Source organism: Ciona intestinalis, chromosome 4 (genome assembly GCF_000224145.3).
Source record: "Ciona intestinalis chromosome 4, KH, whole genome shotgun sequence".
Taxonomy (NCBI): Eukaryota; Metazoa; Chordata; class Ascidiacea; order Phlebobranchia; family Cionidae; genus Ciona; species Ciona intestinalis.
In genome coordinates this window covers 4,567,339-4,581,991 of record NC_020169.2, presented here as the reverse complement: position 1 = coordinate 4,581,991, position 14,653 = coordinate 4,567,339, and the positions used below count along the sequence as shown (strand labels likewise).

General features: G+C 33.8%; 2 protein-coding genes and 1 long non-coding RNA gene across 5 annotated transcripts; all 3 read left to right on the top strand.

The window, feature by feature from the left end:
- The first annotated feature begins 6,264 nt into the window (after positions 1–6,264).
- Positions 6,265–11,047, top strand: LOC100183396 (5-hydroxytryptamine receptor-like). 2 transcript variants are annotated; one of them, XM_026834040.1, is made up of 8 exons: positions 6,265–7,108; positions 7,347–7,495; positions 7,905–8,039; positions 8,233–8,361; positions 8,729–8,814; positions 9,780–9,910; positions 10,183–10,270; positions 10,620–10,960. In XM_026834040.1, the coding sequence occupies exons 1-7, from the start codon at positions 6,860–6,862 to the stop codon at positions 10,252–10,254; spliced, it is 951 nt and encodes a 316-aa protein (XP_026689841.1). In that variant the 5' UTR covers positions 6,265–6,859; the 3' UTR covers positions 10,255–10,270; positions 10,620–10,960. The 2 variants fall into 2 exon arrangements, with proteins under 2 accessions (XP_026689841.1, XP_002130281.1); XM_002130245.3 differs by having other exon boundaries at positions 6,273–7,108; positions 8,729–8,933; positions 10,620–11,047.
- Positions 11,048–11,281: 234 nt separating this feature from the next.
- On the top strand, positions 11,282–12,878 carry LOC101242868. Of its 2 annotated transcripts, XR_003395816.1 has the most exons (5): positions 11,282–11,382; positions 11,494–11,632; positions 11,910–12,036; positions 12,180–12,453; positions 12,722–12,878. It is a non-coding gene; the product is annotated as an uncharacterized LOC101242868 (long non-coding RNA). The 2 variants fall into 2 exon arrangements; XR_003395815.1 differs by having other exon boundaries at positions 11,293–11,632.
- A 111-nt stretch (positions 12,879–12,989) lies between these two features.
- Positions 12,990–14,405, top strand: LOC113474162. The gene is made up of 3 exons (XM_026834046.1): positions 12,990–13,080; positions 13,236–13,508; positions 14,045–14,405. The coding sequence occupies exons 1-3, from the start codon at positions 13,014–13,016 to the stop codon at positions 14,080–14,082; spliced, it is 378 nt and encodes a 125-aa protein (XP_026689847.1). The 5' UTR covers positions 12,990–13,013; the 3' UTR covers positions 14,083–14,405.
- Positions 14,406–14,653: the final 248 nt, after the last annotated feature.

The following is a 14,653-nucleotide window of genomic DNA, read 5'->3' as shown; positions in this document are numbered from 1 at the left end:
CTGAAAGTTAGAATTAAGTGTGTGACTTTATCATTATTAAATACGAACCACTATTATCATCAAAGCTGGTCAAATTAAGCGTCATAGCTCACTTGTATATCGCTGTTAAAACCACTTAGGACGACGAGCGTTCGCGACTTAGCACGGGGTTGCTTTGTTTGCACAGATAAAGCTTCGTCTTTTGTTTGTACGCACGAGTATTATCTCCTTGCAAAGTTTGTCTAACACACAATGAGACGAGATTAATCTTTTAACTGAAGTAGTGACAAGTCCGAACGTGGATATTCGCCAAATCACGCTTACGACTACAGCAGTGCTGCTTAAACTTTATGACTACCCATATACCCTTTGTTATTCCCCCAGCGTTCAGCGAAACACACAAGTTGCCGCATAATTATAGCATTTAATGGCTACCCCAAATCCTATTGGTTCAATAGAACTCAGGCTACAAACCAAGTTACACGTCTAGGCGTGAATGTAACTTATATAGTCCATTCATACGACCGCAATTTCTTCGTTATATAATAAGCATATGCTTTGTTATAACGGCCACATTTTTTCCAATACGTTTTTATATTGGGTACAAGGTGTATTTAGTTGTTGTCGTTTTGCAACTTTTTCATTTGTTTATTTGTGTTCTATACTAATCCGACCTTAGTTCCCAATATACCATGCTAACGACTGGCGTTTAAATCCGATAGCTTAAATAATTTTAAATAAGTATACATGTCTCTAGTTATTGCATTGGTGGAGATAAATAAAATATATCGTGTATATACAACTAAAAGGCAAGAATAAATGTATTGTATGTTATAAAGTATAAACTTTAAGAGGTGAGCATTAAGTTACAATCTCAGCTATTAGTTTCAGTTTGCAAAGGTCTCCTCTTATGTTTACTTTTCGTGTTAACTAGCTTCAAAACAACTCGAATTCGCTGACTTTGCTTAATGAACACTCCAGGAGTTCCCTAAAACATGTAACCAGATAAGACTCTAAGAAACTCCAACTCCTATCTTGTTTACAGCCTCGCGGAAATTTGCATAAACCTCGAAAGCAAATACAACACTATCGGTAAAGTCAACACGAATAAAACTTGTTTTCTAAATTTGTAGAAAGGAATCAAAGACCTCGAGGTCATACGTTATTTAATAGTTCTGCTATACAACTTCTGTATGGTGCGCTGTGTGTATACAACGATATAGTAAACCCACTATCAGTTTACCAACCATATCGGCCGTACAAAAGCAATAACTTGATCCACGCACATTGTACTTCTTAGTTTCAACAACTTTGTCTTTAATGTATTACACCTCAACCCAGTGAATAAACCTCTTTTAAAATATGTAACTTGATAGTTAGGTCATGTGAGCCAACGATGGGTGCATGAAAAGTCAGCCCAAATAAATTGGCATAATGCACTTGTTATGTACGCGCTAAAAGAATAGACTTCGTAAACCATGCTGTATCGATCACTGTTTTAACCCCTGTCCCATTATATTCAATTAGCTTGATTATCTTAAAACCTATAGCCTATATCACCTTACTTTCTCATAAACATGAACACGCGCTCATCATGCTGTAATATTAAATAGAAGTCTTCGTAAAATAATGAAGTAATAAAACTTACAGCACTCATAACATTAAATTACTAAGTCCGTAAATTTAAAGGCCCTGACACGTATACACGATTTCGCAACACAAAAAGTTACACCCCGGTCGTTCGTAGCTGTTTAAATAGAAAGAACAACGCGTTAGTTAAAGTTTCAATGACTCACTATGTACAAATGCCGGCGGGAGAAATGCTTAAAGATCTTGCCGGTTATCTCCAGCTCTCTCTTCACTGTATATGCCATAGTAATCTCAGGAGACAATTCCCCGCATTCCTGAACTAAGCCCGCGAAAGTTAGAAGTCGTGTATGCCTCACACAGTCAGCAACATTGCTGTTACGTTACTGGAGATACTTGATATATAAATGCAATGAAAAATGAAAAACGGTAACGGAATCAGCGCTATACAACTAATTGCTAAAAATAAGCTAATAATTAAACCCCTACAATATACTCGTAACTTGACAGTAGACATAAGGTGCATGGATTTACCGCAAAACACAATAACCCTCATATAGAAACGTTTAAGTTTCCCACAGGGAAATAAACATCAAAAGTATCTGGTATTAGAAACGCGACCACCAAGTTTCTGCAATGCCCAAAAATGTGCTAATCAATTCTACTTAAAGTGTAGCTTATGAACTGTCACTCAAATACAACTTCCGTACTCCGATATTTCCACTGGTGTTCTAACACGAAATGACGTGTTGTTATATTTGTTGTAATTGTATATTTTTTGAACCGACCTAAAAGAAACTGCATGAACTTGCCTTTTTGCTTACTCTGTAAAATTTGGTAACATTAACTAGGCGCCAACACTGCTGTTAGCATTTTTAAATGCAAAACAACTGTAGCGTGTTTTTAATTGCACATATCAATGCAAACCACAATTAAAACTATCGTGTTAACTTAACGCTGCCTATCGTTACAAAAGGCTGTTCCTCTTGTATTTTAACAAAAGCTTGGATATCATTATCCTTTAGTTCTGTTTAACAAACACAACTGAATAGAGTCTCGCTACGCTTGTTTTGAAACACCGACGCGCGTTGAATCGGGACAGCTCTGCTTCATTGGTTCGCTATGGCCTGGAGCGAAACTATAGTCTTCGTGGCGATTGTGCTTACTGTTCTTCTTGGATAGCTCTCGCCCCATGTTGTTCGCGCTTTGCACGCAGTGCTCAGCCGTAAACTTGTCTTCGATTCTTCAGTTCTTCAACGGAAGTCTAGTCTCAGTGTACCAGGCTCGGCATTGGATTCTGCAAAAGAAAATTGATGGCGTTTTATCTGAACTCTGTTTATTTTGGCCACACGCCAGAAAAAATTAACATGCGCACTGAAAGACGTTGCGCTTAATTTATATTTACCACAAACAGATTTTAACTTTGACAAGAAACCGGTCTAAACAAAAAAATAAAATCAAGTTTTGCAAACTGCATTTTCGGAGCAAATTACATGTTTTTGTATACTGCGCTATTAAAACACGCGACATCATATAATGTAGTTACGAAAAGAATCAAAGACTATAAAGCAATAAATTTTATCCTCATAAAGTGTATAAGCCGCAGGGGTTCCAGTAATAGGGTCGCGGTAAAAATAGGACACGAAGAAAGCCGCTCAAGCGACCAACAGCGTGGTCACGGTACAGTGGCTACGGAAAAACACTCCCTGTCGTTACGGTTCAACTTTCAGAGTAAATCCATCTCCGTTAAACTGAGTGACAAAATAGGAGTTGAGCGCTCGGCAGAGCAAACTTTCCATCCTGACTATTCGCGTTGAAACGTACATAAAGTAGGGTGGGGGAAGATGGGACACCTCTTCATTCTATTTTCATATTTGGTAGTAAACAAAGAACATTCAAATAATTATAAATTCGCAACCCTACGAACCCCGTAGACAGTTATTAATTGTTTAAAACACGATCAGGAGATTTATATATTATGTGCTAAAAGTGTCCCGTTTTCCCCACCCTACTATATATACACATATATATATGGTCCGCTTTGCGTTTGCATCAAGACATATCGGATATATACATTGTTACGAATGGTTTTTGAAGTGATCTTTAGAGTTTAGTTTACCACAGTACTGATAAGGTAAGATACCGTTAGCAGATAATATCACATATTTTGTAATCGTGCATTTAACAACGACCTTTTAGAGTCGTGAGGATATGGTTATATAAATCCAGATTTCCCAACGTACTATATAATGTATACACGAGAAATATATTGCACTGTCCCAATTCCGCGGTTCCTGTTAATATTGCATTGCGTAAGCTCACACACCAAATACTCTTGTATTTTGGTGAAAGTTTTGACCCTTGGTGCTGATTTATTAAAAGTTAGTTTATAACCGTCTAATAAATTGAATGGACACAAAGGTGTAAACTTTTATTTTGCAGACAGCAGTGTAAAGCAGCGCGTAACTAAAGTTTCGTTGTATCACGGCCAGATTCGTATTTAGCAACTGAGAAAATTTCGCGCCGAATTTTAAAAATCGTTTACGTCACCAGATTGTTCGCTCTGTAGCTCCGTCTAACGGTTCTAAACTTGTATAAAATAAAACAGCCGTGTTATAACAACTGTCGTTACTGCGCCACGCAAACATAAATAAGTTACATTATTTCATTCAAGAAATTCGTAACAAGTATCGATTTTCGCTGCTTCGCGCTGGTTGTTTGATTAATACAGAATTTAAACTAAACGAATATATACGTTATGTCGCCAGCGGGTTGTACAACGAAATAAGCATTAGATATTTAATTTTATGTTCATAAATATTTAAAAAAGGTTTGGCTTGGTTTAAAAGGGGAAAATGAAAGTGAAAAAATAATAATTTGGCTGTTCGGATCATGTTAGTAAAATCGAGTATTTCTTGATTGATTTTTTTCAGAGAGAAATTCCAACACTTATAAATAATGTGGCGTTCTTTTAGACAGCAGGAAGTAAATAGAGTTGTGACCATATTGATTGACAACTATACACTGGTTGAAATAAAACTGAAAAAAAGGTTAAAAATCACCTAAAGTAACATATATTAACAACTATACCAAACAAAAAACATGGAGTAAAAAGGGTAAATAGCACTTCCCGTGCAGTGGCCATAAGGAAAAAACTAGCGCATCCGTTTTACTTAAAGAGATACGAATCGTGTAAAACAAGCTGGCATGGTTTAAATATTATGCAGAACACGACAGAAGCTGGTCGTATCGTCATTTCACTTCTTCCGCTACGTCACTCTATAAAAGATTTTCCCGTATATACTACTGAAGGTTATCCAAAGAATTATATCGCAGGTTTTACAATAGAGCGGATGAACTAACCATATAGAGCGCAGCCATTGATTCGAAATTCAGACTTGCGAGCGGCAGATTGATTAGGTGTGAAAAAAACTTCAATTTATCTGCAAGAGTTGTTCAGATCATTTACTTCAAATTTTTGCGCCAAATTCTTTAGCTAACTGATAAACGCATAATGTAAACTGTAAACAGCGCGAAGACGTTCGTTTGACTGCAAACACCATCGTCGCCAAACTTTGCAAAGTTACTGTCTTATAGACTTTCACCAAGCCTGACGAAGTCGCTTTATATATTTGCAAATATAACAAGTTTCAAGATAACATTTTTATCAGCGCAGTTTTGACTGTTATTTGTTAAATTTAGTATAATGTAGCTTAGAGGGAAGTAATTCCTGGCGAGTTTCATTATTTCAGGGAAGTTTATAATAGCAACAATACGACAGCTGTTAAAATACGCATAGAACCAGAAGGTCGACCATGAATTTAGCTACACTGTGATTGCTATTGTCGTATCAAGGAATTTAAATGTCAACAGAGCAATATAAGCGTCGAGAATGTGTATTAAGACAGACAAACTAGCCAGCATTCGTAGTTTTTTTAGGTTTTAGTGCATGTGTAATCTAACTTATATATTGTTTTAACAAATTTTAGGTAGTTTTGTTTGTTTATTTTTTGTCAGACTCAATCGTACACGGGCAGCCGTATACTTTATAAATATTTGATATACTGTATTATGTTTCGATGTTCAGAGACAATTTCCTATATGCTGCATATAGGATTTTTAATTTAATGCACGAGGTGTATATTTTATCGTACCGGTACATTTAGTCTTGTATACACTTAACATCTTATGCCTAATCATTTGCAAGATTTAAGATTTTGGTGTTCGCTTATAAAACTGTAAATTCTCCGTTACAATATGTGGTAACTGACGTGTATAGCTTATAAGATAGCTTTAGCACCTTTAGTAGGCCCTAGCACGAGGCGTATGAAATAAGACACCGGTGTTATAATGACTGACGTTGGCCCGCCACGCGAGGATAAATACATGTCATTCAATTCAAAATTCGATTCAAGGTATACAATGCACTTGCAAGCTTTAGCTGAACGGCGCTTTAAAAAGCTGACGTAATTTTAATAATGTTGCTGTCACATATTAATTGTATGAATATAAATAATGTAATATAAACTCAAAATAATTTCACCGTCAAAAGTTTTTATGAAAATAAATGGTTTAAAATCAGAAATGTTAATATTGAATGTGACATTAGAAAAAAAAATCGACAAACCTAATGATCAAAAATATACAACTATAAAAATCAATCGCAAACGAAAATTGATTTTTTCTAAAACTTTAATTAAATTTTAGTCAAATACGTCATAAATGACGTCATCTTTGTTTTGCTTCAGTCTAAACACACACGTCATTTCTTGTTTATTTGAGTAAGAAAGTCCGTAACATCCGGTTATTTTATGACGTAATAATTTACTTTCTTTCTCTGACCAATAACACACTTCCGGTATTAATCGTGACGTATCGCGAGAATCATTACGTCACATCCTGTGAGAATTTTGGAAACTTCGCAGCACAGTCATTTACTGGTTTCTAAGCGGATATTTAGCCTTTTTGTGTTGGTACAAGATGGAGATTAACTGCGGGGTTTTAACTGTGGGGCAAGATGGAGATTAGGATATATTACTTATAATCGAGTTTAACAAGAAAAAAACGCTTTTTTAGAGTCGTGAGAATACAGTTTTATAATTAATGAACTCATTAGTTTTAGTAAATTTTTTTTTGTTTACTAACAAATGAGACAATAGTATAGAAAAAAACGTGGACCGTTCTACTCCAGCCCCCACTACATCCATCTAACTAAAAGCGTGCTTTTTATAACTTTAATCATTTTTTACAGATTTAAAATTTTACAAAATTTTAACAAGTTTAACAATTAATCATGTCTGCTGACAACTTGAGCTTGGTAACAAATGGCACTATGAATCTTACAATGTGTGATTTGCAACCCAACAATCCATACTGTGGTATATATGGACCGCAAAGGGTTGTCGAAGCTGTGTATATGACTTTACTTGTGGTCATTGGAACCATAGGAAACCTAATGGTCATATTTTCCATTATGTTGGAGAAAAGAATTCATAAAAATGGAAACATTTTTATAATAAATCTGGCAGTAGCTGATATCTTTGTAAGTATATACATTACCTTTATCGTGGAATGCGATTACTTATAAAAAAAAATTAAGACGCCCTTTTATAGGCTATTTATATTTAGGTTTTAAATTGCCGGAAAAAAACATAAAATGAAAGTAGACAACTAAAAAACTTCATAAAATAAACAAATTGTTAAAAAAAAACAAAATAATCCAATTTTTTATATAGTTACAATTAATCTTTATTTTTAATTATTTTATTTTTTTTACTCAGGTCACCGGATTTTTTCTTCCCACCGTTCTTGCCAATGTTATTTACACAGGAAATTCTTTAAACAAACCCGCTTGTGACGTAGCCGGCTACGTCATCACGCTGACGTGTGTATGCTCTGTGAGCAATCTTACAGTTATTGCTATCAACAGGTCAGGACGAAAAATATTATTTTAGGAAAACGAATACAACAGTTTAACTTACTGATTTTACAATAACAAATCTGTTTCTGAATCCTTTTTTAAATCTGTGTTTTATGATATCATTTATTTTAAATAATGACAACATTTAATTTTTTGGCAACGGTGTTTAATAAGATGGGACACCTTTAACACATAATACCCAAATATTCTGATAGTGTTTTAAACAATTAACAACTGTCTAAAGGAGTCTAAGAATAAGATTTTATAATTCTTTAAATGTTCTTTATTTACTACCAAATAGGATGAGAAAATACATTAAAAAGGTGTTCCATCTTTCCCCAACTATAAGTTTTAAAAAATAAAAGACCTGGCTTTCAAAAATGGCATGAACAAACTTAATCGGTATCGTATTTTACAGGTATTGGGCAGTCGTTAAGAACAAAACTTATGCAAAAATGTTCTCAAAACGACGAGTATACATCATGGTTCTGTTGGTCTGGGTTTGGTCAAACCTTCTGGTTATTCCAACTCTCTTCGGATGGTCTGGCCTAACGTAAGTTATCTTAACTTAAAACTTGTGCGTGTATGTTGCGTATATCATACAGTAGGTTCGGGGAAGATGGAATACCTTTTGATTATATATTCTCGTTCCATTTATTTGGCCTATAAACTTGGTAACTTAAGCGAGCACAGAGCAACCGCCGTATTATGTACTTAATATAAATAAGAATCCTTTGCTCCATCAGATACGACGAGAAAATGATGGAATGTGCATGGGACGACATGAAGAATCGATCCTACAATATTTTCCTTGTCGTTTGCGCAATATTGCTCCCGGTTGGTGTAATTGTCTTCTGCTACTATAATCTTTACAAGTGAGTATATATTCTGTTCCGTAGTATTTTGGTTCATTCTAACATTTTTTTGTGTCGTGTCACGTAATTGGCAAATTTAAATTTTATTAATTTAGGATTGTGTCAAGATTTTAAAATTGACTGAATACTTCCATTAACTCATTACAATAAGATGAATGAATGTGTATATAGGCATATACCTACGTTACCACACAGCTCAATATTACTCGTTCTTAATCAATAAATCACCTTGAGCATTTTTAAGTAGCTCTACCAACGCGTTTTCGTTATCTCTTCTGTCACGCAAAAAATGCTGTGTCTACAGTTAAAAGTGTCTGCACTAATACCAATTTACAGCCATAAAATATTTTCGTTGTTTACATTATAGATCTGTACGAAGCCGAGGAGCATGGGCCCGATCCGCCACCTCTGTTGGTTCGCGATCAAACGATCGTCAAAGACGTTCTCTGCAACGTGAGACCAATTTGTTGAAGACACTTGCAATGACTGTTGTATTATTTGTTGTATGTTGGACACCTTATGGGTTTGTGGTTGTATTTGACCCCTTCGGAGTTGCCCCAACCACCAAAAAGGTAAATAACTAATATAGAAGTGGTGTTCTGTATTAAATCAATAAATGTAAGTTGTTTAGCCTCACGTGGTATATAGGGTAAAGACATCTGTGCTTTGTATAAGTGAGTAAATACTTTTTGTTATATATATATTTTTTTTAATGAATGACAGAAAAAAAAGACTTATAATACACCACTGAGTTGGAGCAGTTTGTAATATATAGTTGCTTTTGGGCTGTATATAAATATTCATGCTTATTACTGCAGTCCAACTTTTAATTACGAAAGTTGACGTATATATTGACTATGTGGTAGTACATTGTTTATACTTGTATAAACTTACTACATTAAATATGAGATCTTTGCGTTAGTCTTGCATTATTGCCAAACCTTGCTGCAACAAGCTGAGTTTTTTTAGATTAAGTCAATGCCTTTATTTTAAATGTAAAAAAGAATTAAATTGTTAATTCTCGTATGGAAACTTTGATAGAGATAATTACGTTTAATAAACACTACAGAAATTTGCGGCTGCAAGTCATAAAATATATACATAATCTAGGGTGGGAAAGATGGGACATCTTTTATTTCAATATTCTCGTCACATTTAGTAGTAAACAAAACACATTCAAAGAATTATAAATCCGTATCCTCATGACTTCAATATAGACCATTTTTTATAACACGATCGTGATATTTGGATATTACGGGCTAAATGTGTCCTATCTTCCCCCAGCCTATTACTACGCATGGAGTTTTAGTTCAAAACAGTTGCCATAAACGTGAAAGGAATTCGACAGTTTTGATTATACAAATCGTTTATGTATATATTCTGTCCTGTATTGTTTAACCGTGTTGTATCTCAAACAGATTGTTGCATGGATGGGTTTATCGAACTCGGTCGTCAACTTTATAATATACGGCACTATGAACCCCGTATTCAGAAAAGGCTACAAACACCTCATAATATTTGTACTATGCTGCAAACGAAGACAAAAGGGGTGGGTATTAATTACATTAATAAACGTTGTTACTTTATCGTTTTATTTATCAGTAACTTAATTATTATTTGGTCACCGTTTTGCAACGGAACATACATTCATCCGCACATTAAGAGATATAAATTACTCACTCTACACCAACAGGAAAAATGACCTATATAGAATAATTAAGAATTATTTCCAAAAAAGCTTGCTTAAGTATAAAACCTTAAAAACACCATAAATATTCACAAAATGTTGGTAAATAGTTTAAAACCACTTTATTTACACAGACGAAGAGGAACAACAGAAGACAGTCTCTCTCTTCCAATCAGAAAACAAAATTCTCTAGAACAAAGCAGTAACAAAAAGACAAACTTGGTGAGAATTTGTTTATGTGTATGAACATGAGTATAGAACTGTGTATTACTATTTTAATATTCGTATATATAGTAGTGTGGGGGGAGATGGGACACCTTATCAATGTATTTTCTCGTCACATTTGGCAGTGAACAAAAAATCAAAGAATTATAAAAACTGTATCCTTACGACTCCAATAGATCGTTGTTAATTGTTTAAAACACGATCAGGATATTTGAATATTCTGTGCTAAAGGTGTCTTATGTCTCCCCCACCCTACTATATCTCAATAATTTAAAAATCCCGAAAATTAACGATTTTGACTGGGCTCTTTTGAATAATAGAACTTTTAAATAAACTTTTTATGCAGTCCCAAACCATGACACCTGTCTGCAACTCCCGTAAAGAGATTCAAAGCTTCATACAAACCTAGAAGAGAAACGGACGGTCTTTGGAAAATCCATTAGGAGTGGTGTATTTATTTATATGAAACCGCGAAGCTATAATCCTATCATTGAAAAAGCAGCCATAACAGATGTAGCCTTTTGAATTTATAGCATGCTAAGTTCTACATAGTCTTGCGCTACCAAAGATCTTGTACATTGTAAAAACTTTACGTTTTAAAAAGAGGCCAGTTTATACGTAAGATAAACAGGAATACGTGTCCTGACTATTTAAGTTTTGTATTTCTTTTACTAGCCGCTGATTTCCGCCATACGTGTAGTTACTTATACCGCCATCAGTGTTATGTAAAATGTCGTGATTAGTACTTTCTTTTCGTAAATAAAATTACAAGACTAAACATCAAAAATCTATTTTTGTCAGGTTTAGAAAATTCCGAGTACTAAAATTGAATCACAATTACTCAGCAGGTTATATATTTTTGTAAAACCATTCTTTTACTGCATTTTCACGCACCTCTAGTTTTTTTAGTCGATTGTAAATACACCCCAAATAATTTCCACCGTCAAGTTTCCGTTATAAATTTCTGATAACACCGGCAGGGGTTTCACCTACACGGTTTTGATCTATTTAGTTTACATTTTGTTTATAAAAAAGAAATAAATACTTTTAAAATAGAACACACCGTCTTATTAAGATGGTTTGTTATTACTAAAGATAAACCCACCGTGGTACGTGTAATTACTTTCATTGAAATGCGATGTATTGCTTTTAATTTGCTGACGTACATTCGCATAAAATTTCGTAGAAACGGTGCTACACTTATCTGACTTATGTACTAGGTGAACTTTATGTTCGAAAGTGAACTTTTTGCCACAACAACGAATGATGAAAATTATGGGCCAGGTGGTCATCATTTATTCCTTTAACACCTGCTGTAATTTCTTTATTTAAAGAGCTGATACCTCGGAAGTCTAACAGGTAAAAGGTTCACACGTCTTTTAAAATAAACGTACTGAAACATTCCAACTTTATATATGAGAATAATTAAGCCATTTTTATTTGTTGTTTGGGTATTGTTTAATTTATTTCTTTAAAATATAAAATGACCCACTTTAATAATAATGTCGCTTAATCTGTTCATCCTTTAAAATTCCAATAAATTATAGTTATATGTCTACCTGTTTTGTGGTTTGTAATAAATGCTGGTCACTAATTTACGTGGAAAATCAGTTTATGGTGATTTAATTTGTTACAGAACAGATATATGCATCACTCAAGAAAAGTTAGTTTATAATTTGTTCACAAAGCAAGTAGGATGAACAAAGCAGTTGTGTGTCTTCTTATGAGCCTCTACTTGTTAAGTTATGTTGATATGACAACAGGTAAAAATAATTTTAGGTAAAATCTTGTAGGCCTATTCCTATATATTGTTTTACTTTTTATAATAAATGGTATTTCAAATAACTAAAAACTTTTTACTGCAAGTTTAAACTCTGCAAAGTTTGTAATATTTATTTATGCTTAGGTAACAGCAAATACAGTGGAACTTTTGAGAAACAAATTGCATCATCTGGTGGCGCCAAGCATTTTAATGTTCATTATAAGAAGTGCTACACTTCTATTCCCTCCTCAGTTCAACTTACTTTAACCACTTATCCCATTCATCTTAGTTTTGAAGGTTTCGGTCTTGTATGTGCTTAAAACTTTCTTTGTTGTAAAGTTGGAAAGGCGGGGTCATCCAGATCGAGGGTGGAAAAACGCTAACTTTGTTGTAGATTGGGTGGCTTGTTTTGATTCAGGTATTAACACTGAAAACTTAGACCAATATATGTGTATATTTGTGCAGCTGTTGTGAGCATAGGTGTGTCTAGTGTATAAATAGCCACCGTTTTATAAATTGACTAAGCTAAAATATATAAACACACCATGTTTGCCTGTTACAAAAAATACAAAGATATCTAGTTAGAATAAAACGGCTGAATAGAATAAGTTTCATAAGTTTTAAAAAATAAACTGACCATTCTCATTATAAAAATAATCACATTATACCTTTTCCTTTCTCTGCAGTGGGAAACTGTGTGTAGAACCCGACAGAAAATAAGTCAACCTAGAGTTCATAGGGACCCAATGAAGTTATTTTATATAATGCATGTGAATAAGTTTTATTTAAACTCTGGTGTTTTAAGTTCATCCCTTAAAATTCTAATAAATGATCTGTCTTTTGTTTTGGTGTTTTGTAACTAATGCTGGTCACCATTTTACCTAGAACAGTTTGTAGTAAGAAGTAAATCTAAAATTGAACTCATGTACGCATCATTGGTGAAAGGATAGTTATTATTTTGTTTATGAAGTTAGTAAGATGCACAAAGCAGTTGTCAGTCTCCTAATAGGTCTCTGCTTGTCTGGTAACATTGGTGTGACAACAGGTAATTAAACTTTGAGTAAAATATTACATTGTTTTAATGTCTATCTAAACCTTGTACAAAACTTGGTATTGTAGGAAGTTAAAAACTATTTAATAGTTGAAAACTCTGCAAGTTTGTGTTAACAATGCAAAGGTTTTAAAATTTGCTTTTTTTAGGTAACAACAAATACAGTGGAACTTTTGAGAAACAAATTGCATCATCTGGTGGCGCCAAGCATTTTAGTGTTCATTATAAAAAATGCTACACTTCTATCCCTTCCTCAGTTCAACTTACACTTACCACTTATCCCATCCATTTGAATTTTATTCTTTCAGTCCCCCATGTGTTCCAAAGTTTCTTTGTTGCAAAAATGGAAAGGCGATTCCATCCAAATCTAGGGTGGGACAACTCAACATTTGTAGTTGATTGGGTGGCATGTTTCGATTCAGGTATTTACACTGAAAATATGTAGCAATATAGTCCATAGTGGGTATAGATAATTATGTAGGGGTTAACCAGTGGGCATGAAGTTTATGAAAACACCTTGTATGTCTGGTGTAGGAGGCGTCCATGATGCCACAACTAGAGAAAAATAAAGAATAGATGACCATCCAATTACAAATAAATTATTCTGAATCTAAAAGTAATTATGTTTCTTTTTTTCTCTGCAATGGGAAACTAACCAGAACCTCCCATTCCAGGGCTTTCAGTTTCATTAGGCTCTTGAGGCGCCAGGGTAAAAATAATCTTGATATCAAAGTTATACAAAAAATGCAATTATTAAAACATCTTTTATGCAAAAGTTCTTCTGTAACAACTGCAGTAGCTATTATTGTAACCAGAAATTATGTATAAAACCCAACTAAGAGAATGTCAACATAACTCTTAAATATAATGCATGTCAGTAGGTTTTAATTAAACTGTTGTGTTTTATGTATGAATCTTCTAATTGTGAAAATAATTACATTTTTGTTTCTCTCTGTAGTGGGAAACTGTGCTCAACCACCTATAATTGCAGAATAGCCAGATCCAGATCCAGGGTCAATTATATTAAACTGAAATTAAAGCAACTTGACATCAAAGTAATAAAAAATAAATCATTACAAAATTAAACAAAAAATCGTCTATATAATTTTTTTGTAGCAATAACAGCTATCCATGTAACCTATCCATGTGTTTTATATCCAACAATTTAGTTAGCGCGCATTTGCTTTGATTTGCCTATTATTGTAGTAAATGTTTCAGTTTTTTTGTTGAATTTGAATTTACTGTAATTAATGATTTTTTTAAATCTTACTTTGTGTTTTAGGAATTCAAATATTATCTCAATAAAACATATGAACGTTGTAACTCTGTTTGGTTATTCTACTAAGTAACAAAGACAAAATGCAAAGTTTCATTGACTTTGATGCGGTGTTTTTTTATTGGTCAACTATTGATTTTTCTATAAGTGCGTCGTTTTTTTATTGTTTTTTTGGAACAGTTTTTGGCGACGTGCCTTGTATTTTGTGATTGTTTGTGTAGCCTACATTTCAATGCACCACGAAATAAAGTATTCTCTCGTAATTTTAAGTATATACAAAAAAAGCATCTT

Bases quoted from the DNA above. Each gene is read 5' to 3' on its own strand.
- LOC113474162 (XM_026834046.1), top strand. From the start codon at position 13,014: ATGCACAAAGCAGTTGTCAGTCTCCTAATAGGTCTCTGCTTGTCTGGT. The intron at 13,081-13,235 runs GTAATTAAACTT...TGCTTTTTTTAG, and splicing joins TAACATTGGTGTGACAACAG to GTAACAACAAATACAGTGGA. The intron at 13,509-14,044 runs GTATTTACACTG...TTCTCTCTGTAG, and splicing joins GGTGGCATGTTTCGATTCAG to TGGGAAACTGTGCTCAACCA.
- LOC100183396 (XM_002130245.3), top strand. From the start codon at position 6,860: ATGTCTGCTGACAACTTGAGCTTGGTAACAAATGGCACTATGAATCTT. The intron at 9,911-10,182 runs GTGGGTATTAAT...TTATTTACACAG, and splicing joins TGCAAACGAAGACAAAAGGG to ACGAAGAGGAACAACAGAAG. The intron at 10,271-10,619 runs GTGAGAATTTGT...CTTTTTATGCAG, and splicing joins GTAACAAAAAGACAAACTTG to TCCCAAACCATGACACCTGT.